At 33.3% G+C, this 26,722-nt stretch overlaps 2 protein-coding genes across 3 annotated transcripts in view; both read left to right on the forward strand.

The window, feature by feature from the left end:
- FoxP (forkhead box P) overlaps positions 1–17,064 on the forward strand; it is an 88,141-nt gene extending 71,077 nt beyond the window's left edge. The window contains exons 10-13 of the mRNA XM_070112724.1: positions 6,226–7,202; positions 14,266–14,335; positions 15,954–16,120; positions 16,251–17,064. Of these exons, the coding sequence (XP_069968825.1) occupies positions 6,226–7,202; positions 14,266–14,335; positions 15,954–16,120; positions 16,251–16,767 (1,731 nt within the window). The 3' untranslated portion in view covers positions 16,768–17,064. The remainder of the gene's footprint in view (positions 1–6,225; positions 7,203–14,265; positions 14,336–15,953; positions 16,121–16,250) is intronic.
- Positions 17,065–20,526: 3,462 nt separating this feature from the next.
- Positions 20,527–26,520, forward strand: LOC138858175 (uncharacterized). 2 transcript variants are annotated; one of them, XM_070112723.1, is made up of 3 exons: positions 20,527–20,782; positions 22,508–22,815; positions 22,946–26,520. In XM_070112723.1, exons 2-3 carry the CDS (start codon positions 22,652–22,654, stop codon positions 23,460–23,462), a joined length of 681 nt encoding a protein of 226 aa, XP_069968824.1. In that variant the 5' UTR covers positions 20,527–20,782; positions 22,508–22,651; the 3' UTR covers positions 23,463–26,520. The 2 variants fall into 2 exon arrangements, with proteins under 2 accessions (XP_069968824.1, XP_069968823.1); XM_070112722.1 differs by having other exon boundaries at positions 20,530–20,782; positions 22,649–22,815.
- Positions 26,521–26,722: the final 202 nt, after the last annotated feature.

Genomic DNA, 26,722 nt, shown 5'->3' on the forward strand with positions numbered 1-26,722 from the left:
AAATCAATATATATTTTTACCGACATAGCTATGCACCTTTCAACTTTATTATCATCTTCAAACTATTGCGACTCACTGCTGCGTATGGGCCTCCTTTGTGCTATTTTTCCCTGTTTCGGGTTAATGGTACCTATGTATTACTTGTACTAATGTTACCCTTTTAACTAAACGAACAATAAACATTTTTCTCAAAATCGTTTCAGAAGTTTAAAAGATTAGCACCAAGCTGTTTAATTGTTTATTATGGTCAATCGGTTCATATAATTTAAGTTAAGGTTCATACGGTACGTATAAAAAAGACACAACAAAAGATTTGTTTTAAAATTTAATACTGATAAAAAACAATTAGGTTACTACAAAAGAAGTCAGTTATTTTTTAAAATAATGAAACCAAAAATTAATCCGGTTTTCAGAGAATATTTAATCCTACCTCGTAATTATAGCAAGTTTCTTCGCACTTTTTGTTCTGCAAAATCTTTAATATCATATAATATAATATAATAAATTTATCCTGTCGTAAACCTTGTGTTCTATTGAAATCATAGCCCATCCAAAAAATCTGTTCTGTGTCATGGTGGATCGCAGATAATTTTTTATTATTTTTAAAGCTTCTTTTACCACTTGCAACTGTTACTGGTAAAGTTAACAGGATCCTTAGCGCAATACTGATATTTGGACCAAATCTTAAATCTGTTACAAATTTTAAAACATCTTGAGGAAATAAATTGCTATTTAACATGAAAAAACGTTAACTTCGGTTGCGCCGAAGCTATAATACCCTTCACAAATACAAAGGACCCTTACAAGAACTTGATTCGTTCAATTTGTATGGCAGCTATATGATATAGTGATCTGATCTGACCAATTTCTGTCGAGAATAATTTGTTGCCTTAAGCAATAACTCGTGCCTAATTTCGTGCAGATACCTCGTCAAATAAAAAAATTTTTCATACAAGCACTTTACTCCGATCGTTCAGTTAATATGGCAGCTATATGCTATAGTGATCCGATCTATACAATTTCTTCGAAGATTAGATTAATGCTTTAAATAATAATACATGCCAAATTTTGTGAAGATACCTCGTCAAATGAAAGAGTTTTCCATACAAGCACTAGATTCCGCTTGTTCAGTTTGTATGGCAGCTATATGCCATAGTCTTCCGCTTTTTACAATTTCTTCGGAGATTGGATTAATACCCTCAATAATGATACGTGCCAAATTTCGTGAAGATACCTCGTCAAATGAAAGAGTTTTCCATACAAGCACTTCATTCCGATTGCTCAGTTTGTATAGCAACTATATGCTATAGTCATCCGATCTATACAATTTCTTCAGGGATTGGATTAATGCCTTAAATAATAATACACGCCAAATTTCATGAAGATACCTCGTCAAATGAAAGAGTTTTCCATACAAACACTTGATTCCGATTGTTCAGTTTGTATGGCAGCTATATGCTATAGTGGTCCGATATCGGCCGTTCCGACAAATGAGCAGCTTCTTTATTAGAAAAAGACAGGTACAAAATTTCAGATCGATAGCATAAAAACTGAGGGACTAGTTTGTATATATACAGACAGACGGACATGGCTAAATCAACTCAGCTAATCATGCTGATCATTTATGTATATATTTTATAGGGTATCCGACGTTTTCTGCTGGGTGGTACAAACTTCGTGGCAAACTTAATGTACCCTGTTCAGGGTATAAAAACGTACAAAGGGCTGACGACTTCTCACAAAGTTCTAATGCATTTATAATATATCGCTTGAGTTCTCATAAGTTGAAATAGCCTCGAGATTCTAACAATGTTCTAACAATTCATATTTTGGGAGTTCTCTTAAGGCATATCTTATACAAAAAAGCAAAATGTTTACTGTGCTCAGAAATCTGGGAAAATCTTAATTCTAAAGAGTTTATGACTGTATCCATTTTTTACTTAATTGATAAAAATAAATCTACTTAATAGGAAAATAGGTACCAATCACGAGAAGCTGGCAACACACGCTCTAAACATAACCTATTGTCTATATAGAAGGGTAATCCTCTACGACCCAAATCTAATGATGTGACTTTTGTTTTTGTTAATTTTGTTAAAAGTATCGATACCTAAAAAATATCGAACAAAAGGTTGAAAGATGGGAAAAAGTAAATTTTGCCGCCCCTCATTTTTTGGCGCTCTGGGCAAATGCCCGGCTTGCCCCCCTTTAGATCGGGCCCTGGTTCTGATATATATCCGTCGTTCAGTTCTGGACGAGATGACCAGTAGTCTGGATAACTGATTTGAGATTTTATTCCCATCAAACAGTTAATTCCAAGAAGAACACGAATTTCTAATGCATTGGTTGAAATGTAAATCTTACCAGTCTGTTCAGCATACAAATCAGTTTGCAAAACGATATGATCAATAATTTTTGGAGTTACGGTTGCCTCGAAAATTGAAAAGTGATTGTGGGATGGCATGTTTTCGATAGTAAAAGTAGGCCCTGTATAGCGCCAGCAAATACTTCTGGTGGCTCCTTAAAATTTTGCTTACTCCACGTGGGTGAGACACTTCACTTATTACCTCAGCTGCAGGAACTTCGTCGTCGCTATCGAAAATTTCTTGCGAATTATGTGTTCTGTTACCATTCACAATGCTCACTTCTTCATTGTCGCTTTCAATTATGTCATCAAAGAATTCTTGAATATTTTGGTCATAAAATACCTCAACGCAGTCCACAATGTAATAGCACTTCTGCTAAAACAGTTTCCTCATTGATCGTTTCTAATATGTAGAAAATATCGCTGTCCTTACGTTTGATAGCCATTATAGTATTTAAGTACGTATACGATGCACGGTGGTGTAATTTTTATACCGCGTAATTTAAACACTCACCAGATCAACGACTTTCTTTTTTTTATTTCACCGGGTTAGTAACAACTGTACTAAACATTATTTATTGAAATTTGCAGTATACCTAACTTGCACGTAGCTTCAAAATACGATAAATGGCGGGAAACACTGTTGGTGATTCACTACTGTACCATTTTTGAGTATAAAAAAAACATATTGATTTATCTCTTTCGCAACCCTGATATCATTTTTTTTTAGAAAATATAAGGAAAAATTTCCAAATAGGTGGTATAATTTTTATTCCACCGCACCGAAAAGAGTTACTTTGCCCATATATTTTACGTGGGATTTTTTGTATCTTTTGCTATAATTTTTTGTCTCCAAAGCAAATAATTTTCTAATACAAAACTTCTCGAACTACAAAAAAGATTTTAAGGAATTTTTACATAAAAACATTTCTTTAAAAGTTATACGCAGTTAAATTAATGCATCAAATGTACTGTATTCATACATAATACATTACATACAGATTGTACGTACATACAGTTGCTGACAATAAAATAGAATCAAATAGATGGATGGATAGACACTAGCTAGCGATGGAAAAGTTTAGATTCAATGTCCGAAGAATGCCTGCGGAAGATTCTAAAGGAAATTTGGGACCCACTAAACCACTAAATAAGGAGGAACTATGGGAAAAAGGGCAAGAGGCGGGGTATTCAATACCGAATCTATGCTGAAAAGGTGCATTGCCGTACTCGCAAATAAAGGTTTTGGAACAAAATTCTAACTTACATATATGCATTTTTAGTTATAATACTCTATTATTTACGAGTTTTGGTTCCATCATTATATTTTATTGTCTCCTGACAATTCCTTTAAAAGTTGTCTGCTTTTATGAAATAGCTTTATTAACTATAAAAAATATTTGCTTCCTCCTAAGAACTGTAACATTTTTATTTTTTGCAAATAGCTGTGAATAAAATTTATATTCTATTTTATTGTCAGTAACTGTATATAAATCACTTATATGAATGCTCAGTACAATTGATGTATAACTTTAACTGTGTATAACTTTTAAATAAATGTTTTTATGGAAAAAATCAGTTAGACCTTCTCTGTGGCGCAAAAAGTTGTGTACTAGAATAACGTTATAGATTTACTTGCTTAATTAAAAATATCGAAAAATTCCATGTTATATACATTGAAAAAGAAATATGATTAGACACGGTTTAATTGAAAATAAAGAGCTTGTTTCATTGGATCTTTGGTTTAGGGTAAAAACTGAAACTTGAGGGGGCGTTTGCAGAAAAGCAATCAACTTGGGAAATAACGGACACCATAATATATATATAGTCGTTTTGTAGTTTTAGTGTTTATCGCTGAATATTTGGCAAAGAAAAGCTGCTTTTATAAATACTAATTGGTTAGGCTTACCTTCTATACATTATTACTTTGTATTTGCTCATTAATACATACATATGTATAAGCTTATCGGTTGTAATAACAATACACTTATACATTACGCATACAAACCACACGAATAAACACAACTTGATATCGGAATAACCACTACCACCCATAGAATGCTGTGAGGCATAACTTATCGCTGCATAAATGCTTTATGCGAGTTGAAAACGTGAAAGGGGCTGTTTGGACAGTAGATGAGATTGAGTTCTACAAACGACGACCACAACGTACAACTGCTGCAGCGGCGGTGGCGGCAGCAGCAGCTGCAGCGGTAATGTCGACAACAGTTGCTGACAATGCTGCTAATGACGACGCTTGTAGCAAGAACATTTTCAGTGGCCGTGATAATGGCGGCAGTGGCAGTGTTACCAGTAATGGCAGTAGCAATGACAATGTGGGTGATAATAACGATTTCAATAGTAGCGCTGGTGTCGGTATTTCTGCTGCAATGGCCAATAACGCACTGGCATTTGGCTATGGGTACGTGCGAAAACACAACCATGTCGTACCAACCCTGCTCCAAAATCCTATCCTATGATCTAAAATTTCAGCTTTCTTAATATGCCAATACAAATTTTCCAATTCTTCTATGCAGTCGAGCTCATATTCTCGATCTTGTTCACTAAATTTTTTATTAATTACCTATGTCATAATTTCAGTCAATTATAATTAACTTTTTATATTCATGAAATGCATAAATGTGTTTTGGGTATTATCTAATTCACACACATATTCATATACACGCATATGCTTAATACTTTCTTACATAAATATATACAATTCAACATAGATTTTGAATGTCAAAATATATCCAAATCTGTAAAAAATTAGTGACACAGTTAGCACAGCAAAATTCTGTTTGCGGCATTGTTTTGCCACTTTCTTCCTAAAACTACAAGTTTTTTTGATAGTGTAAATATGCTCACAAGTATATGCGTGTATATGAATAAAGATATTATTAATAATTTATTTTATAATAATAAAGCTTTTTTTATATTATTAGCTTTATATATGTTTAAATATTTATATTTCATTATAATCATAATAAATATTTTCGAAAACTTTTTCATATAATATTTATTCCGCAAAAGCCTTACTCTTTTTATCATTTTATTTGTGTATGTGGTGATTTATTTATTTTCATATGTAGTACTAACATTTTAACTTTATATGTTCACGAAACGAAACGAAATGTGTTAACTACACTTATGTCGTTTTGCCAAACTTTACTCTATTTACAAATAAAGAGTATGTAATAATATAAATATATTTTATATGTTATTACTAATATTATCCTATTATAAATTTGTTAAAAATATGCTTTAACTTTTTTCTGCTCTTTCGCATATAGTTACTTATTTTCTTACCGGATCAAATAAAATGACAACTTCCATTTTATTAAAAACAGTTTTTTTATAAATATCAAAGGACAGTATTTACTTAACTGCATGTTTAAATACATATGTGTGCATAAAATTCTAACTATATACACTTTTCAAATATTGCATATTGTTTTTATTTCCTTAGTCAAAATAATACTTTTTTCTTAATATTTAATGGTATAAATATGTATTAAATACATACACATGACGAATTATAATATTTCAAAATATTTGGTATTTAATTAAACTGTTATCTTTACGAGTATCCACTTAACATTGTGGCTAACGTGAAAATTTCTTATTTCTTTTTATTTCTACATCATCAAATCTTAAAATTATTTGCAACAAAAATCAACTTAACAATGGTCACTAATAAAACACATAACGTCCGCGGCATCACCAATAATTTGTTATTGCAAAATTTAACTTTGACTAAAAAAATTTCGAAATATCTGTAATACAATTAAAAAAAATCAAACATGACATATATGAATATAAACGCGTTTTATTATATTCAATTAATGAATATATTCCAGAATGCCATACGCACAAATCTGTCGCTGCATAAATGCTTTGTACGCTATGAAGATGACTTTGGCTCCTTTTGGATGGTAGACGACAGTGAATTCGTGAAACGACGCCATTTATCGCGTGGCCGTCCGCGCAAATATGAGCCGTCGTCATCGCCTAAGTCCAATTCACAGGCGTCCGTTAATGCCACTACCCACAATGGCAACAACACTAGCCGCGAAGCAGGTGGCACCAGCGGTCCACAACTACTGTTAAATAGACAACAAAAGCAGAAACAGCGCAACATGCACAATCTCGATCGTAGCCAGGCGGCTGGCCACCGCACCAATATGGATTGTGACAGTATCGGTCGTAGTGCCCAAGTTTACCATGCTGCAACGGATGCAGCTACTCCAATACGGACAACTGCAGTTGATGCCAAACAAGGCAGCGATTACTCTAATACCAACAGTAACAGCAGTATTAAAATTAAGAGTAGAAACAATAATAACAGCAGCAACAAAAACTGCAACCACAGTAATATGGATAAGGATTTTAATAATGGCGATTATGACGGCATTGATATCTGCGAAGGTAGCCAAAGGCATATGAGCGATATTTGTAGCAATAATAAAATAGCGAAATTAGATACTCAAAAAAATTATAATTTGTCCAATGATAGTAATCTACTGTGTATCAACAATACTTTAAATGGGATTAACACATGTAAAAATTTAAGTATGCTTGCAACGACTGGCAACAAAGTCGCTAGTGCTAATGGTATCAACATCGTCAGTGATGGCGTCGCCGCTGTCGATATTGATGCCATAATTGCGGTGAACAATAGTGGCGATGGCATAATTGGAAGCAATCGTATCGGTGCCAGTATCTATGGTGATGTCGGCGTCGTTACTGTTGATGCTGTAAATGATTTAAATGATGTTGCCGTAGGTGTTGGTGATAACGGTACCGACGGAATTTTCTCTTGCAACTATCAACCGCAGTAAGAACATTTATCAAGCAAAACAACAAAAACCAAAACTTTTAATGTTCTATAGTGTATACTATCTATTATATCCAGTTTTAATAAGCCTTGTACATACATGTACACATACATACTTACGAGAATAAGTATATACATATATTTGCATAAATGTATGTACATATGTGTGTACGTGTGTAAGGTTTACATTAAACGGTAAGTATCATGCATGTACACATCTATAAATGTTAGTATTGTTAAGCATAGCTTAATGAACAAAGTATACCCAAAATCAAAATAAAAAGTTAACTTCGTTTGCACCGAAGCTATAACACCCTTCACAAATACAAAAATTCAATACAAGAGCTTGATTCTGATCGGTCAGTTTGTATGTCAGCTATATGTTATAGTAGTCCGATTTGTACAATTTATTCAGACATTGTCCTTGCTTTAGACAGAAATCCTTGCCAAATTTCGTGAAGATATCATTTCAAATAATAGGTTTCTCATACAAAAACTTAATTTTGATCGTTCAGTTCGTATGGCAGCCATATGCTATAGTGGTCCAATGCCGGCGGTTCCAACAAATGTGCAATTTCTTGAAAAGAAAAGGACATGTGAAAAAATTTCAGACCGATATTTAAAAACTTGAGGGACTATATAGATGGACGGACGGCTAAATCGACTCGTTGCGCTGATCACTTATATATGTATGTATATGTATATTATTCCATCGAAAATTTACATTCCAAACGTATTTTTTTACTTCGACTCAATATAAAAAATTTTGGAGCAATGAATTTTCCAAATTTCAGCTTTTAAAAAAAGTAACTTTAAACATTTGCAAATACGAAGAAAAGTATTTTATTATATAAATAACTAACCAGCCTATTTTTTACGATTTTTTCTTAGCTTTCCAATGAGACATATATTTTTTCGACTTTTTTTTATAAACAAAAGGTACGCTTTTATAAACAAATTTTTATTTTCAATCTGGAAATATTTGTAATCAGTTTTTTTTAATGAAAAAATGTACATTAAGCTCTTCATTCTCGACTGTATAAATTTGGGGATGGACCGTAAAAAACGCAAACGCGAAAGACGTAGTTAGTAAAATTTGCCAAAATTACAATTTTGTACGGTCCACATCGAAATTTATATAAAGTAAATTTAAATAAAAAATTATTTGTTAATAAAAATGTACTTTTTGTTTATAAAAAAAAGTCGAAAAAAGCGTATGAATGTTATATCTCATTGGAAAGCTGAGAAAATATCGAACGAAATAGGATGACTAGTTATTTTTATAATGAATATACGTGTCCAATATTTTGCCTCAAAGAACACAAAGAAAGTTTCACACGAAAACAAATCTTCAATGTAAATTTTCAATGTAAAATGGGTCTCCTACGTTTCCTTCGGTGTGTTGCAAAATTTGTGGTAAATTTAATATACCCTGTTCAGGGTATAATTATTGAAAGAGATTGTGAGCTGTGCGAGGATCGGTAATATCGCAGGGTCGAAGACTTAAGTGTGGTCACTATGTTCCCTACAACTACACATAAACAGCAGTTTTCAAATAAAAGGCAACTTTTCAATCGCATAAAGAAAATGGCTTATCAGTTCAACGGACAACAATCCAGTACTATTACTTGATTTTACTACTTACTATACTTCTGCAATTATATATTTTTTAAATATCTAATTTGAGGAGTCATTCTTACTACTTGAAACCATTTGGTTAGGGTAGACTGATTTATTTGATTAAATTTGTTTGAATCAAAGTTTCCGCGGTTACTCCGTCTTCCTCAAAAAATATCTTTATTATCTTTCATAAGTCTCTGCAGCTTGATGCCCGTGGTTTATCTTTTTATTATGTATACAGACAACATGTTGCCAGAGATTATATCCGTTTGTTCCCTTAACGATTGTCTCTAACACCCAAAAATAATCGATATAGATATGGAGTAGGGTATACCTACATACATATGTATGTATGTATGTAGGTATATAAAAATGATCAGGATGAAAATATGATCCGGATGACTATCAGACCATCCGTCTGTCCATGCTATGGAAATTTTAAGTAAAAATTGAGATATCTTAATGAAACTTGATACACCTATTCCTTGATACACTTGGGAGGATGATATTGCCGATGAACCAAATAGGACTTTTACCACACCAATGCCGTTAATCGAAAACCTATGAAGTGTTAAAAATAAGTCACAAATCAAGATACAAAACTGTAACTTGGTGCAGGGGGTCGAAGTAGAAATGGAATATGTGGCTTACATTTTTTCAAAGTGGGGGGGTCCTGCCTTCTAATAAATTAAATGTACCTACATATCATCACATCACCTACATCTTTGAGGGCAAGTCCTTTAGCATATCCTTCTTTTATACAGTACAAAATCGGATGATGAACACGCTTACTGCCCATTTTATACAACTTTAAATTTCAGCAAAATCTTTCACTTTACAGCATAGAAATCAAACACCAATCAAGATATGGGAACATAAAATAGTGCGTCCGAGGCATACTATCTCATATATGAAATAAAGTCGAAGTCGGACCATAAATCTTCAAGCCCTCATATGCATACGTGGACCTCAATGCCTATGGCTGACTTTTCACCGAAAATATATTTAAATAAGTAAGATATATCATTGATAATAATGAGAATTTTTTCCTGATAATAATGTGCCCTAGCCCACATATACCTAATTAATCGATCAATATGTTAGGTATGTTAATGAAACTCAAAGATAATCTTTTTCTGGTAATAGTTTGTCGTGTCGTGTTAAGATCTGTTGAGTTTTCACTTAATTGTGCAGTGCTTAGGTCCATTAATTAAAACAAAATATTTTTTCTAATAGTGATAACAAAACCATACCCCTAAATCAGTCGTTTCGGGGAACGTTAATGCAAGATCATTAAACAAACCAGGTCGGACAAGTGAAAAAATTTAATAACTTTAAATTGAATTAATAAATACCAGGGTACTATACCCTGAATAATTTAAACTACCCTTAGGTCTTAGTGAGAAAAGTAAAAAGTAAAGTACCGTTAAAAAACTTATGTAACCGTGCCAGTTCATACATTATATTAGACTCCAAGTGTAAAATGTAATTCAAAACTACATGCACACTCTTCCTTTTCTTCAAGCTAATCGAAGATTTTCAACCACTTCCTACAAAATTTTCACTTTGAAGGCAAGCATTTAGTACTACAAAGGTTGTCAAGTTGTCAAGAAACTATCTGAGTGGTCGGCAATCATTCGTATTGTTTCGAGGTCAAAATTAAAAAATTAAACAGGGTGTTACAGAGGGTGGTGTCCTCTCCCTGTTACTTCTATATTTCATGACTCCCTCCACCAAAATATGGGAATTTCCGTCAAATCATCTGCAGTTAATTGTATGATATTGACGTCAGGCCATAGAATCGATGGCATGAGTTCGAAAATAGCCTGACACGGTCCCTCACTAAATCCATAGCGACCACTGCACTCCGGACTATTGCAGGATGCCTCTTGATGCTCCTGTCGAACACCTATATAGTGAGGCTTCATGCTTCCGGTTAAGGAACACAATGCACTCTTTTTCAAGCAGTTTCTGCTGGCATGAGTGATAGTTGAAGTCGAACCATCACCCATAGCAGACGAAGAGCTCGATTTGCTCCGATAATCTGGAGTTACCCTTCCGCAACTTCAGGTTAAACTCCTACTTATCGTCAGTTCTGGGTATCCCGCCATACTAAATATATGTCCTGCCTAATAAATCCGACTCATCAAATACCCCTCTCCCTATAATCTGAGCCCGGGCCCAGGGGTGGTGGAGGCCTCTTTTCTGCATGAATGTTTCTAATACTTTATAAACTTTATTAATCTTATCTTCTCACTTACTACTTCAATTTTTTTGAAGAATAAATCAATTATGACGTAGTGTTTCATGCTCTCATCACATCTCTATTAAATTAGCTTTCTTGTTGATGTTAGATGGAACAAATTTGTTTTGCATACATAGGCTTACAGTCAAACATATTTTTTCAGATTATGGCGGAATACAAGTATATATTGTATATATAGATAGCAAGACTTGACAGTTAATAAGAAATTCGAAACATCTCATTCAAACATTTATTTATGTATCTAATTGAAAAAACGATTCTTTTGAAATCTGTAGACTACCAAGATTAAGATGTAGCAGCGCAGTATAAAACCTCCAATCTTCAATTATTTGGAACTTAGAAGTGAGCTATCTACTCAGCTACTCTTCTTCTCTTATAAAAATAGCATACGAATTTTACTCTTCAGGGAACTAACTTTACCTTCATCCACAACATTCTCATCACATATCTATAGTAAGTTCTAATCGAAAAGTTTTGAAAAACGAACATTCGAATAACTTGAGAAAAACCCTTTTCTTTGGCAGGAAGTATTGAAAAAGTCATTAAAATTAAAATTATTTCAAAATCTTGTTCCTCCGATGATTAAGATTGAAAATACCATGTATGCAAAATGGATGTGATTATTAGCGTTTATCTTTTTTAGTACAACTTATAATTTATGTCAGATACATATCTCACACTAAACCTAAACATGGGTTAATTTAACCTCCATTCTGTTTCCATCCTAAACGCAATGAGTATGTACATAAGTACAGGGTAGGAGCTACAGAAACAAACCATAATAACATTTTTGTGTGTGAGGAATCGAATTACTTTTTGTTTTATTTGGCAGATTGTTACCTAAGGTTTTTTCTAAATGAATGCTTGGGATACCGAAAAGAGGGTTTGAATAGTTGAACGGTACCATGCTTTGCAGTCCGTCATTTCCATCCAAAGGGAATTCGGATTTTGGCGGCACTCCCCCGAGTAGATGAACCATTATGAGGTTGGTAAACATGTTTGCCGAATGAAGACCGTACCACCAATCGCGGCTGTTGCATCGTCAATTCAGGCAAAGAGTCTCGACTCGCACCGTATGAGTCCCATTATGACCTTGAACAGATTATGGAGTGAATCAAAACCAGAAATAATACACGAGACGCAGTTTCATCAAAGTGTATTGTCGGGCCATACTTCTTTGAAGAAAACGTTGTAATAGGTACTTTCAATAGGACGTTATTTAAAGATGTTGAAAGAGTTTTTTTTAACAGCGCAAACATATTATTGCGGAGCTCCAACGAAAATCTGAAAACAAATTTATATCAAGAAACTCCACTTTCCACTGGCTCCCATGGTCAGCAGACCTGACTGTACCAGACTTTTTTGTATGGGGTTATGTCAAACAAGATGTGTACAATTGGACGCAGTCTCGACTTCAACCTGCCAGGTCGCAATTTATACCCTGAACAGCGTATATTAAGTTTGCCACGAAGTTTGTAACACCAAGAAGGAAACGTGTGAGACCCTATAAAATATACACATAAATGATCAGCATGATGAGCTGAGTTGATTAAGCCATGTCCGTCTGTCCGTCCGAATATATGCAGACCAGTCCCTCAGTTTTTAAGCTATCGATCTGAAATTTTGCACCTGTACTTTTCTCACTAATAAGCTGCTCATATGTCGGAACGGCATATAGCTGCCATACAAACTGAACAATCGGAAGCAAGTCTGTGTATGGGAAACTTTTTTATTTGATGTAATATCTTCACGAAATTTGGCACGAGTTATTTTCTAAGGTAACAATGTAATTTCCGAATAAATTGTACAGATCGGATGACTTTAGCATATAGCTGCCATACAAACTGAACGATCGGAAACAAGTGCCTGCATGGAAAACTTTTTTATTTGACGAGGCATCTTCACGAAATTAGATCGGAATCAAGTTATTGTAAGGAACCTTTGTATCTGTGAATCTTTTCCTAAAGGGTCGGTTATACGTAGCCCTAAGGGGTTAAGTGTACTCAGAGATATAAAAGAACCCAATTTTAAATAATTTTTTTGGCAGCATACCGTTTTATTCTATAAAAGTAAAGCCATACATAGCATCATTAAATAAAGTTTCGACTTGACTTGACAAAAATTTGAAAAGAAAAATAATAATTTTAAAAGTAATGGTTGTTTGTGTTGATCCTGTTCCAACCCAAGCTTCTTGTAGTGACCACAACTAAGCCCTAGAGATTCATCTCAAGTCAATCGAAAAAAAAAATATATTAAAAGATATTCTAAAGCTTGATCGAAGCGTTTTTATTTGTTAATATTTTTCTTGGAAAAAACCAACAGTCATTATAAAATTAAAAAAAAAAAATCCTTCAATCCGGCACTAGTTTTTCATGTTTTAAAAAATCTGTATAAATTTTTATTGAAACGTATCGAGCTACAATGGTCACCAGTTCAAAAAAACATAGTTTTGAGAAAAACTCATTTGAAGTTATACGCTTGGCTTCGCCGGTCGCGTGCTGCTACTGCTAGCTATCTGCTCTCGAACGTTCCAGAGCGCCCGAGATCCCTTTGTGTATTATCGAACAACTCGAAAAGTATTTGGCGGATTTAGTTAAACTTTTCAGATAGTATTTCTAAGATACTATGGTTTAGGAAAATGAAATGCAACAGATCTTTCATACATTATTTTGCAAACAAGTTACTAATTAACTAAATTAAGGAGTTTTCTGCAAAGTTAATAAGATATAAACATTAATGTACCATATAGATTCTATTAAAACAAGTAAATCAATAATTTTTTATTATAATACGGTAGGTATATTTTATTTACTCAATTCATAAGGACATGTTTTTATTTATTTTTATTCTTAAATAGTAAATTGTATGCTATTTTCAAACCATTTGAATTGGTTCCCTATATAAACTTAGTAAAACAAAATGATGTCAAATTATTTATTTTCGCTTTTATAATAAATGTTCGTTTTTTTTGTATACTTTATGGCTTGTACTCTTTCTTCCTAATTAGTGATTTTTTCCTTCTATCAAATTTTTTAACAAAAATATTTTTTTTTGTAAATGTTACAGCAACATGCTTTAAAAACTTTACATTAAATAATAACACATTAACGGCATTTTGAAACCGAAATGTCAATTAATAAAGCTAACTGACATTGTTTCAAACAAATATGCATACAGGAACACAATCCACGATTCTCTGCCGACTTCACCATCTTATGGCAAACAAGATTATTTGACTAATTTACAGGTATGTAATTACTTAAAACATATATAGATATACACATGTATATCCTTTAAAAAAGTATGCGTACACAATCCACAAATGTATTTATAGGTCTGGAAATTCATTATTTTTGAATTAAATTGAAGGTTTTAATTAGCATAGTGAGAATTATTCGATTTATTTAAATTTGTTGCCATTTTGAAGGTAATTTCATAATCCCACTTTCATGAAACTCCTCTCGTCCCTATTGGTAAAACACTAGGAGAGTCGATTATTCCAAGCTTATCTTGAGGCTAAGTGTCAACCATAAGCATACGCCTTAGAGAGAAACAGGCGGTAATCACTTGATGGCAGGTGCAGACTACAAGGTGGATACATAAGAAACTTCCAACTAAGCTAACTAGGGCGAGTCACTATCGATGAGTGTGGTCTGACGTTGTCTTAATGGAACAGAATTCCCCACCTATTGACTAAAGTTGGCTGCTTCTTGCCGGTGCAAGTGTTGACAGCAGCAAATAGTACATAGATGATTCCCTGCTAATCCCACCAAACACATAGCAAATTCTGGCTGGCTGACCACCGTTTACGTTGGCTCACCGCGATTCGACCAAGACTATTTTCATTTGACATTGCCTTAAATTACCCAATTTTCATCACCAGTAATCATCCACCCAAAACTGGTTCGATTTTGTTGCGATTAAGCAGCGATACCCAGATGAAAAATAATGGATTTCTTACTATTAAATCTTAATATGAATTTTTAAATCCGTTTGACTAAAACTATTCAACAACGACAATTTTTGGTCTTTTGGAATTTTATTTTCGTGTTCTTATGTTGTTTGATTTTCTTTAGAAAACATTGATATCTTTTTTATATTTTTAAAGTTAAGTTTTACATGTTTAATGTACATATGCTTCACCCAAAAACTTATCCTGGATGATGTTATTGATAATTTAATTTATTTAAAAACCAGCATCATCCAAATAAAAATTGTATACTAAATGTTTGATGAGAAAAAAAACACTTCTATGGGGAAAATCATATTGCTAAATAAAATAAAACTTTATTATTTTAATAGTAACGAACAAAAATGGAGTAGAAGAATACTGAAAATATTTACAATGCCATTATAGGTAGATATGAAAATCTTATGATGACCCCATAATCGCTACTCTCTTGTTCGATGAATATCATTCAGGTGTCAAGTGTAGAATCTATTTATAGCCTCATTATGTGGAAATGTTTGAGATATTCAGCATCATCTATAATTTCAGGCTATGATTTTAGAATGATTTTTTGATGAATGATAAATTACAATTAACTATTACAAAAATGACACTTTAGTAAAACCTTACTTCTTTAAATTAAAACCATCAGATTTTGTTTTAGTTTTTTCAATTTAAATTTCATTTTCTTTCAACAGATTTTTTCAAAATGTATTTCTTGTACTCTTTGCTTTAAATATGTGTGGTGAGAAAATTATTTGTTTTATTCATATAGATTTATTAATTAAAAAACGGAGAACATCTTAAAATAGCGGTGTATGTATATACCTGTACCAACATATGTCCACGCCCATACAAGCATTTGTAGTAGTTACTTTAATAGCAGTTAAGTTCAAATATCTGAACTATTTTGCAGAACATGTGGACATCCATATCTGAAGATTCCACAACAATAGGCATTGACCCAACACTAACAAAGCAAATGCATGAAAGCTATCGACATTTTGCAACAGCGGCTGAATTGCATTTAACCCACCTGCCGCATAAACTGCAAATGAATTCTCCAAATCATCCTGATATTCGGTGAGATCTACTTTAAATAAAATAGGCAGTATTTCTGCCTAGCATAAGTACATACATATGCATATGCCAATATATGAGTACCTACATATGTCATTTGTGTTATATTGTTTAATCTAAATATTTTATACAGATTGCACGAACATCAGCAGACGACATATCACGCTTATCCACATAAAGGTTATATTGCTCAACAGCATCACAGTCATTTATATCGTCGACAACACAACTATTTACACAATCACCATCATTTGTCATATATGGCGCAACAGTTAGATGTTAGCAATTGTGATAATAACAGCACTCTACCAATGGCGACTCCTTTTATGACCCGCAGCGAAAAATACTTACTAAATAACATCGATAAACGTTATCGCAATCCGCTGAAAGTCGGTCAACTGCGAGATCAAACTTATCTTATTCCGCACGAAATCAGAACAGATGAGGCTCAGTCCCTTTCCACTAAATATGGAACCTGTGAGAATGTGTTAAACGATGTAGCAATAATTAAAGAGGCACATGTGTACAATAAATCGAAAGAGATATCAAACACCGTTAGAAAAGTAAATTCTATCATCCATGGCGATGTGAAGAAAAGCAAGCACCGCATCGAAAGTGATAGAAAACAAAACGATAAAAAAATTATATGAAAAAACCAAAGTGGACATTGTAGTATAGTTTCGAATTTATATATATATATCCGCATCAATATCGCTGTTATGCCAGTTTCATTTGAAGCAATATGAGATCGTTCATATATATGCAATGCTCGTATAAAATACTTTTGTATCACTAAAGCACATAATTTTTAATTGACATATTATGGTTTAAAAAATAAATAAACGAAAACTAACATATCAAGAGTAAACTAGTTTCACCAATATGTTTACACATTGAATTTTTTCGTCGACAAAACTTGAAGAGCGGCTACGCGTACAAACAACAAATTAGCTATAAATCGTAATACGACTTTTCTTGTATTGCATTCAATGAAATATTTAATTTTTATACTCTCGCAACTTGTTGCTAAAGAGTATAATAGTTTTGTTCACCTAACGGTTGTTTGTATCACCTAAAACTAATCGAGTTAGATATAGGGTTATATACTAATGATCAGGATGAAGAGACGAGTTGAAATCCGGGTGACTGTCAGTCCGTCCGTCTGTCCGCCCGTCTGTGCAAGCTGTGACTTGAGTAAAAATTGTGGTACATGTTTCCTGGTACCGTAAGACGGTTGGTATTGCAGATAGGCGTAATAGGACCACAGCCACGCCCACAAAACGCCATTAACCAAAAACAAATAAATTGCCATAACTAAGCTCCACAACAAGATACAAGACTCCTATTTGGAATACAGGATTACATTAGGGCTTCTCCCTAATCTGCAGTTAAAATTTTATTTTTAAAGTGGGCGTGGTCCCGCCCCTAATAAGTTTAATATGCATATCTCCTATACCACTGAAGCTTTAATAACAAAACTCATTAGGAACAAATGCTTTTAGCATCTCTATCGACGGTCTGAAAATGAGTGAAATCGGGTGACCCTCCCTATATAACGGTACTGTTAGAAACTACAAAAAGCGCGATAAATCACGCACTAAACTAGCTAGGGACATTAAATTTTATCTCTGGGATGGTATAATATGATTTTATAGGAACCACGTTCAAAATTAGATAGTGGGCTTTGGCACCGCCCACTTTTAGGTGAAAACCCATATCTTGGTATCTGCTTAACCGATTTCAACCAAATTTGGTACATAATAATATTCTCATATTTCTATGTTATAGTACGAAAATGGGGCGAAATCGGATTATAACCACGCCTATTTCCCATATAACATCATTTTAAATTCCATCCGATTTTTTCACTTTCCAGTATGCAAATCAAGAAACAGTGATTATATCGGCGTAAAACTTTGCGTGAATAATACGTTTAAAGTATGCCACCTTGTGACCAAAAATTTTCTAAATTGAACCAAAACTCTTCAAGCCCCTAGGTACTGAATATGTGGACCCCAGTGCCTATAGTTGACTTTTTATCGAAAATATCGGTCAACATAGAACAAGGCGGCAAGATCCACAAAGAAATCTGAAACGAGTATACCATTTGACTTTGCGAGAGTATAAAATGTTTGGTTACATCCGAACTTAGCCCTTCCTTACTTGCTAAATTTCACATACATATAACTTTTTCTGAAGAAAACCTTGCTCAAATATAACGAGAAGAAATTTGTTAAATCGCATTTGGCTAGTATTCAAGTTGTTGGTTTCTTACATACCCACACCAAGTTCTCATGTATATACAACTCCTCACGACAACTCATACAGAATAAATTTCTGGACCCCACAAGTATTTCTTCGATTTATTTATTGACAAACTCCTATGTACTTAGTCCTGCCATAAATTCTATTGAAAGTTCCCGCCGTTATAAAAATCTATAGTTCATTTTTAATAAAGTTAATTCTATTTAATAATGCATATATTTAATGAGCGATGTTCAAAATTTTATTCGAAATGGTCACCTTTGGCTTTCACACAAGCCCTCAAACCATTTGTCCATTAATCAATAGCAGCACGCACAGTATTTATTTGTATTATATCGTTGCTCGAACCAATGATTTTGAAAACAAATGTATATCAAGAAACTCCACTTTCCGCTGGCTCCCATGGTCAGCAGACCTGACTGTACCAGACTTTTTTGTATAAGGTTATGTCAAGAAAGATGTGTACAAAACAAAACCTAGAAATCTGACTAATTGGACGCAGTCCCGACTTCAACCTGCCATGTCGCAATTTATACTCTGAACAGCGTATATTAAGTTTGCCACGAAGTTTGTAACACCAAGAAGGAAACGTGTGAGACTCTATAAAATATACACATAAATGATCAGCATGATGAGCTGAGTTGATTAAGCCATGTCCGTCTGTCCGTCTGTCCGTCTGAATACATGCTCATTTGTCGGAACGGCATATAGCTGCCATACAAACTGAACAATCGAAAGCAAGTCTGTGTATGGGAAACTTTTTTATTTGATGTAATATCTTCACGAAATTTGGCACGAGTTATTTTCTAAGGTAACAATGTAATTTCCAAATAAATTATACAGATCGGATGACTGTAGCATATAGCTGCCATACAAACTGAACGATCGGAAACAAGTGCTTGTATGGAAAACTCTTTAAGTTAACGAGGTATCTTCACGAAATTTGGCATAGATTATTATTTAAGGCAATACTCAGAAGAAATTGTACAGATCAGATGACTATAACATATAGCTGCCATATTAACTGAACGATCGGAATAAATTGCCTGCATGGAAAACTTTTTTATTTGACGAGGCATCTTCACGAAATTAGATCGGAATCAAGTTATTGTAAGGATCTTTTCCTTAAGGGTCGGTTATACATAGCCCTAAGGAGTTAAGTGTACTCAGAGATATAAAAAACCCAATTTTAAATAATTTTTTTGGCAGCATACCATTTTATTCTATAAAAGTAAAGCCATACATAGCATCATTAAATAAAGTTTCGACTTGACTTGACAAAAATTTGAAAAGAAAAATAATAATTTTAAAAGTAATGGTTGTTTGTGTTGATCCTGTTCCAACCCAAGCTTCTTGTAGTGACCACAACTAAGACCTAGAGATTCATCTTAAGTCAATCGAAAAAAAACTATATTAAAAGACATTCTAAAGCTTGATCGAAGCGTTTTTATTTTTTAATACTTTTCTTGGAAAAAACCAACAGTCATTATAAAACTAAAAAAAAAACATCCTTCAATCAGGCACTAGTTTTTCAGGTTTTAAAAAATCTGTATAAATTTGTATTGAAACGTATCGAGCTACAATGGTCACCAGTTCAAAAAAACATTGTTTTGAGAAAAACTCATTTGAAGTTATACGCTTGGCTTCGCCGGTCGCGTGCTGCTACTGCTAGCTATCTGATCTCGAACGTTCCAGAGCGCCCGAGATCCCTTTGTGTATTATCAAACAACTCGAAAAGTATTTGGCGGATTTAGTTAAACTTTTCAGATAGTATTTCTAAGATACTATGGTTTAAGAAAATGAAATGCAATAGATCTTCATACATTATTTTGCAAACAAGTTACTAATTAACTAAATTAAGGAGTTTTCTGCAAAGTTAATAAGATATAAACATTAATGTAAATTATTAAAACAAATAAATCAATAAATTTTTATTATAATACGGTAGGTATATTTTATTTACTCAATTCATAAGGACATGTTTTTATTTATTTTTATTTTTAAATAGTAAATTGTATGCTATTTTCAAACCATTTGAATTGGTTCCCTATATAAACTTAGTAAAACAAAATGATGTCAAATTATTTATTTTCGCTTTTATAATAAATGTTCGTTTTTTTTTTGTATACTTTATGGCTTGTTCTCTTTCTTCCTAGTTAGTGATTTTTTCCTTCTATCAAATTTTTTAACAAAAATATTTTTTTTTGTAAATGTTACAGCAACATGCGTTAAAAACTTTACATTAAATAATAACACATTAACGGCATTTTGAAACCGAAATGTCAATTAATAAAGCTAACTGACATTGTTTCAAACAAATATGCATACAGGAACACAATCCACGATTCTCTGCCGACTTCACCATCTTATGGCAAACAAGATTATTTGACTAATTTACAGGTATGTAATTACTTAAAACATATATAGATATACATATGTATATCCTATCAAAAAGTATGCGTACACAATCCACAAATGTATTTATAGGTCTGGAAATTCATTATTTTTGAATTAAATTGAAGGTTTTAATTAGCATAGTGAGAATTATCCGATTTAGTTAAATTTGTTGCCATTTTGAAGGTAATTTCATAATCCCACTTTCATGAAACTCCTCTCGTCCCTATTGGTAAAACACTAGGAGAGTCGATTATTCCAAGCTTATCTTGAGGCTAAGTGTCAACCATAAGCATACGCCTTAGAAAGAAACAGGCGGTAATCACTTGATGGCAGGTGCAGACTACAAGGTGGATACATAAGAAACTTCCAACTAAGCTAACTAGGGCGAGTCACTATCGATGAGTGTGGTCTGACGTCTTAATGGCTAAAGTTGGCTGCTTGTTGCCGGTGCAAGTGTTGACAGCAGCAAATAGTACATAGATGATTCCCTGCTAATCCCACCAAACACATAGCAAATTCTGGCTGGCTGACCACCGTTTACGTTGGCTCACCGCGATTCGACCAAGACTATTTTCATTTGACATTGCCTTAAATGACCCAATTTTCATCACCTGTAATCATCCGCTTAAAAATGGTTCGATTTTGTTGCGATTAAGCAGCGATACCCAGATGAAAAATAATGGATTTCTTACTATTAAATCTTAATATGAATTTTTAAATCCGTTTGACTAAAACTATTCAACAACGACAATTTTTGGTCAATTAAATTTTTTCAAGTAAAAAGTTTACGATAGCTTTCAAATCAAAATAAAGTTTTATGCAAACTGTTATTGAGAAGAAAGTGAAACGAATGCACGTCTATATATATTTGATGAAATCAAAAACAAGAAAAAAAAGTCTCAGAAGGATTTTCGATCTACCTATATATCTCGTTATTCTTTTATGTCTTTTTCAGGTTAGATAGTTTAGAATTGAGCGAAAGGTATCCCAAGCATTATTTTTATATGAAAGGTTGTACTATACTACCGGGTTTTGGGTTTAGAATTTTATTTTCGTGTTCTTATGTTGTTTGATTTTCTTTAGAAAACATTGATATCTTTTTTATATTTTTAAAGTTAAGTTTTACATGTTTAATGTACATATGCTTCACTCAAAAACTTATCCTGGATGATGTTATTGATGATTTAATTTATTTAAAAACCAGCATCATCCAAATAAAAATTGTATACTAAATGTTTGATGAGAAAAAAAACACTTCTATGGGGAAAATCATATTGCTAAATAAAATAAAACTTTATTATTTTAATAGTAACGAACAAAAATGGAGTAGAAGAATACTGAAAATATTTACAATGCCATTATAGGTAGATATGAAAATCTTATGATGACCCCATAATCGCTACTCTCTTGTTCGATGAATATCATTCAGGTGTCAAGTGTAGAATCTATTTATAGCCTCATTATGTGGAAATGTTTGAGATATTCAGCATCATCTTTAATTTCAGGCTATGATTTCAAAATGATTTTTTAATGATAAATTACAATTAACTATTACAAAAATGACAATTTAGTGAAACCTTACTTCTTTAAATTAAAACCATCAGATTTTTGTTTTAGTTTTTTCAATTTTAATTTCATTTTCTTTCAACAGATTTTTTCAAAATGTATTTCTTGTACTCTTTGCTTTAAATATGTGTGGTGAGAAAATTATTTTTTTTATTCATATAGATTTATTAATTAAAAAACGGAGAACATCTTAAAATAGCGGTGTATGTATATACCTGTACCAACATATGTCCTCGCCCATACAAGCATTTGTAGTAGTTACTTTAATAGCAGTTAAGTTCAAATATCTGAACTATTTTGCAGAACATGTGGACATCCATATCTGAAGATTCCACAACAATAGGCATTGACCCAACACTAACAAAGCAAATGCATGAAAGCTATCGACATTTTGCAACAGCGGCTGAACTGCATTTAACCCACCTGCCGCATAAACTGCAAATGAATTCTCCAAATCATCCTGATATTCGGTGAGATCTACTTTAAATAAAATAGGCAGTATTTCTGCCTAGCATAAGTACATACATATGCATATGCCAATATATGAGTACCTACATATGTCATTTGTGTTATATTGTTTAATCTAAATATTTTATACAGATTGCACGAACATCAGCAGACGACATATCACGCTTATCCACATAAAGGTTATATTGCTCAACAGCATCTCAATAATTTATATCGTCGACAACACAACTATTTACACAATCACCATCATTTGTCATATATGGCGCAACAGTTAGATGTTAGCAATTGTGATAATAACAGCACTCTACCAATGGCGACTCCTTTTATGACCCGCAGCGAAAAATACTTACTAAATAACATCGATAAACGTTATCGCAATCCGCTGAAAGTCGGTCAACTGCGAGATCAAACTTATCTTATTCCGCACGAAATCAGAACAGATGAGGCTCAGTCCCTTTCCACTAAATATGGAACCTGTGAGAATATGTTAAACGATGTAGAAACAATTAAAGAGGCACATGTGTACAATAAATCGAAAGAGATATCAAACACCGTTAGAAAAGTAAATTCTATCATCCATGGCGATGTGAAGAAAAGCAAGCACCGCATCGAAAGTGATAGAAAACAAAACGATAAAAAAATTATATGAAAAAACCAAAGTGGACATTGTAGTATAGTTTCGAATTTATATATATATATCCGCATCAATATCGCTGTTATGCCAGTTTCATTTGAAGCAATATGAGAACATTTATATATGTGCAATGCTCGTATAAAATACTTTTGTATCACTAAAGCACATAATTTTTAATTGACATATTATGGTTTAAAAAATAAATAAACGAAAACTAACATATCAAGAGTAAACTAGTTTCACCAATATGTTTACACATTGAATTTTTTCGTCGACAAAACTTGAAGAGCGGCTACGCGTACAAACAACAAATTAGCTATAAATCGTAATACGACTTTTCTTGTATTGCATTCAATGAAATATTTAATTTTTATACTCTCGCAACTTGTTGCTAAAGAGTATAATAGTTTTGTTCACCTAACGGTTGTTTGTATCACCTAAAACTAATCGAGTTAGATATAGGGTTATATACTAATGATCAGGATGAAGAGACGAGTTGAAATCCGGGTGACTGTCAGTCCGTCCGTCTGTCCGCCCGTCTGTGCAAGCTGTGACTTGAGTAAAAATTGTGGTACATGTTTCCTGGTACCGTAAGACGGTTGGTATTGCAGATAGGCGTAATAGGACCACAGCCACGCCCACAAAACGCCATTAACCAAAAACAAATAAATTGCCATAACTAAGCTCCACAACAAGATACAAGACTCTTATTTGGTATACAGGATTACATTAGGGCTTCTCCCTAATCTGCAGTTAAAATTTTATTTTTAAAGTGGGCGTGGTCCCGCCCCTAATAAGTTTAATATGCATATCTCCTATACCACTGAAGCTTTAATAACAAAACTCATTGGGAACAAATGCTTAGAGCATCTCTATCGACGGTCTGAAAATGAGTGAAATCGGGTGACCCTCCCTATATAACGGTACTGTTAGAAACTACAAAAAGCGCGATAAATCACGCACTAAACTAGCTAGGGACATTAAATTTTATCTCTGGGATGGTATAATATGATTTTATAGGAACCACGTTCAAAATTAGATAGTGGGCTTTGGCACCGCCCACTTTTAGGTGAAAACCCATATCTTGGTATCTGCTTAACCGATTTCAACCAAATTTGGTACATAATAATATTCTCATATTTCTATGTTATAGTACGAAAATGGGGCGAAATCGGATTATAACCACGCCTATTTCCCATATAACATCATTTTAAATTCCATCCGATTTTTTCACTTTCCAGTATGCAAATCAAGAAACAGTGATTATATCGGCGTAAAACTTTGCGTGAATAATACGTTTAAAGTATGCCACCTTGTGACCAAAAATTTTCTAAATTGAACCAAAACTCTTCAAGCCCCTAGGTACTGAATATGTGGACCCCAGTGCCTATAGTTGACTTTTTATCGAAAATATCGGTCAACATAGAACAAGGCGGCAAGATCCACAAAGAAATCTGAAACGAGTATACCATTTGACTTTGCGAGAGTATAAAATGTTCGGTAACATCCGAATTTAACCCTTCCTTACTTGCTAAATTTCACATACATATAACTTTTTCTGAAGAAAACCTTGCTCAAATATAACGAGAAGAAATTTGTTAAATCGCATTTGGCTAGTATTCAAGTTGTTGGTTTCTTACATACCCACACCAAGTTCTCATGTATATACAACTCCTCACGACAACTCATACAGAATAAATTTCTGGACCCCACAAGTATTTCTTCGATTTATTTATTGACAAACTCCTATGTACTTAGTCCTGCCATAAATTCTATTGAAAGTTCCCGCCGTTATAAAAATCTATAGTTCATTTTTAATAAAGTTAATTCTATTTAATAATGCATATATTTAATGAGCGATGTTCAAAATTTTATTCGAAATGGTCACCTTTGGCTTTCACACAAGCCCTCAAACCATTTGTCCATTAATCAATAGCAGCACGCACAGTATTTATTTGTATTATATCGTTGCTCGAACCAATGATTTTGAAAACAAATGTATATCAAGAAACTCCACTTTCCGCTGGCTCCCATGGTCAGCAGACCTGACTGTACCAGACTTTTTTGTATAAGGTTATGTCAAGAAAGATGTGTACAAAACAAAACCTAGAAATCTGACTAATTGGACGCAGTCCCGACTTCAACCTGCCATGTCGCAATTTATACCCTGAACAGCGTATATTAAGTTTGCCACGAAGTTTGTAACACCAAGAAGGAAACGTGTGAGACTCTATAAAATATACACATAAATGATCAGCATGATGAGCTGAGTTGATTAAGCCATGTCCGTCTGTCCGTCTGTCCGTCTGAATACATGCTCATTTGTCGGAACGGCATATAGCTGCCATACAAACTGAACAATCGAAAGCAAGTCTGTGTATGGGAAACTTTTTTATTTGATGTAATATCTTCACGAAATTTGGCACGAGTTATTTTCTAAGGTAACAATGTAATTTCCAAATAAATTATACAGATCGGATGACTGTAGCATATAGCTGCCATACAAACTGAACGATCGGAAACAAGTGCTTGTATGGAAAACTCTTTAAGTTAACGAGGTATCTTCACGAAATTTGGCATAGATTATTATTTAAGGCAATACTCAGAAGAAATTGTACCGATCAGATGATTATAACATATAGCTGCCATATTAACTGAACGATCGGAATAAATTGCCTGCATTGAAAACTTTTTTATTTGACGAGGCATCTTCACGAAATTAGATCGGAATCAAGTTATTGTAAGGATCTTTTCCTAAAGGGTCGGTTATACATAGCCCTAAGGGGTTAAGTGTACTCAGAGATATAAAAAACCCAATTTTAAATAATTTTTTTGGCAGCATACCATTTTATTCTATAAAAGTAAAGCCATACATAGCATCATTAAATAAAGTTTCGACTTGACTTGACAAAAATTTGAAAAGAAAAATAATAATTTTAAAAGTAATGGTTGTTTGTGTTGATCCTGTTCCAACCCAAGCTTCTTGTAGTGACCACAACTAAGACCTAGAGATTCATCTTAAGTCAATCGAAAAAAAACTATATTAAAAGACATTCTAAAGCTTGATCGAAGCGTTTTTATTTTTTAATACCTTTCTTGGAAAAACCCACCAGTCATTATAAAACTAAAAAAAAAACATCCTTCAATCAGGCACTAGTTTTTCAGGTTTTAAAAAATCTGTATACATTTTTATTGAAACGTATCGAGCTACAATGGTCACCAGTTCAAAAAAACATTGTTTTGAGAAAAACTCATTTGAAGTTATACGCTTGGCT

Source organism: Bactrocera oleae, chromosome X (genome assembly GCF_042242935.1).
Source record: "Bactrocera oleae isolate idBacOlea1 chromosome X, idBacOlea1, whole genome shotgun sequence".
NCBI classification, from domain to species: Eukaryota; Metazoa; Arthropoda; class Insecta; order Diptera; family Tephritidae; genus Bactrocera; species Bactrocera oleae.

Excerpts from the sequence above, each read along its gene's own strand:
- LOC138858175 (XM_070112723.1), top strand. The coding sequence starts at position 22,652 with ATGTGGACATCCATATCTGAAGATTCCACAACAATAGGCATTGACCCA. Across the intron at positions 22,816-22,945 it reads CCAAATCATCCTGATATTCG|ATTGCACGAACATCAGCAGA; the intron begins GTGAGATCTACT and ends TATTTTATACAG.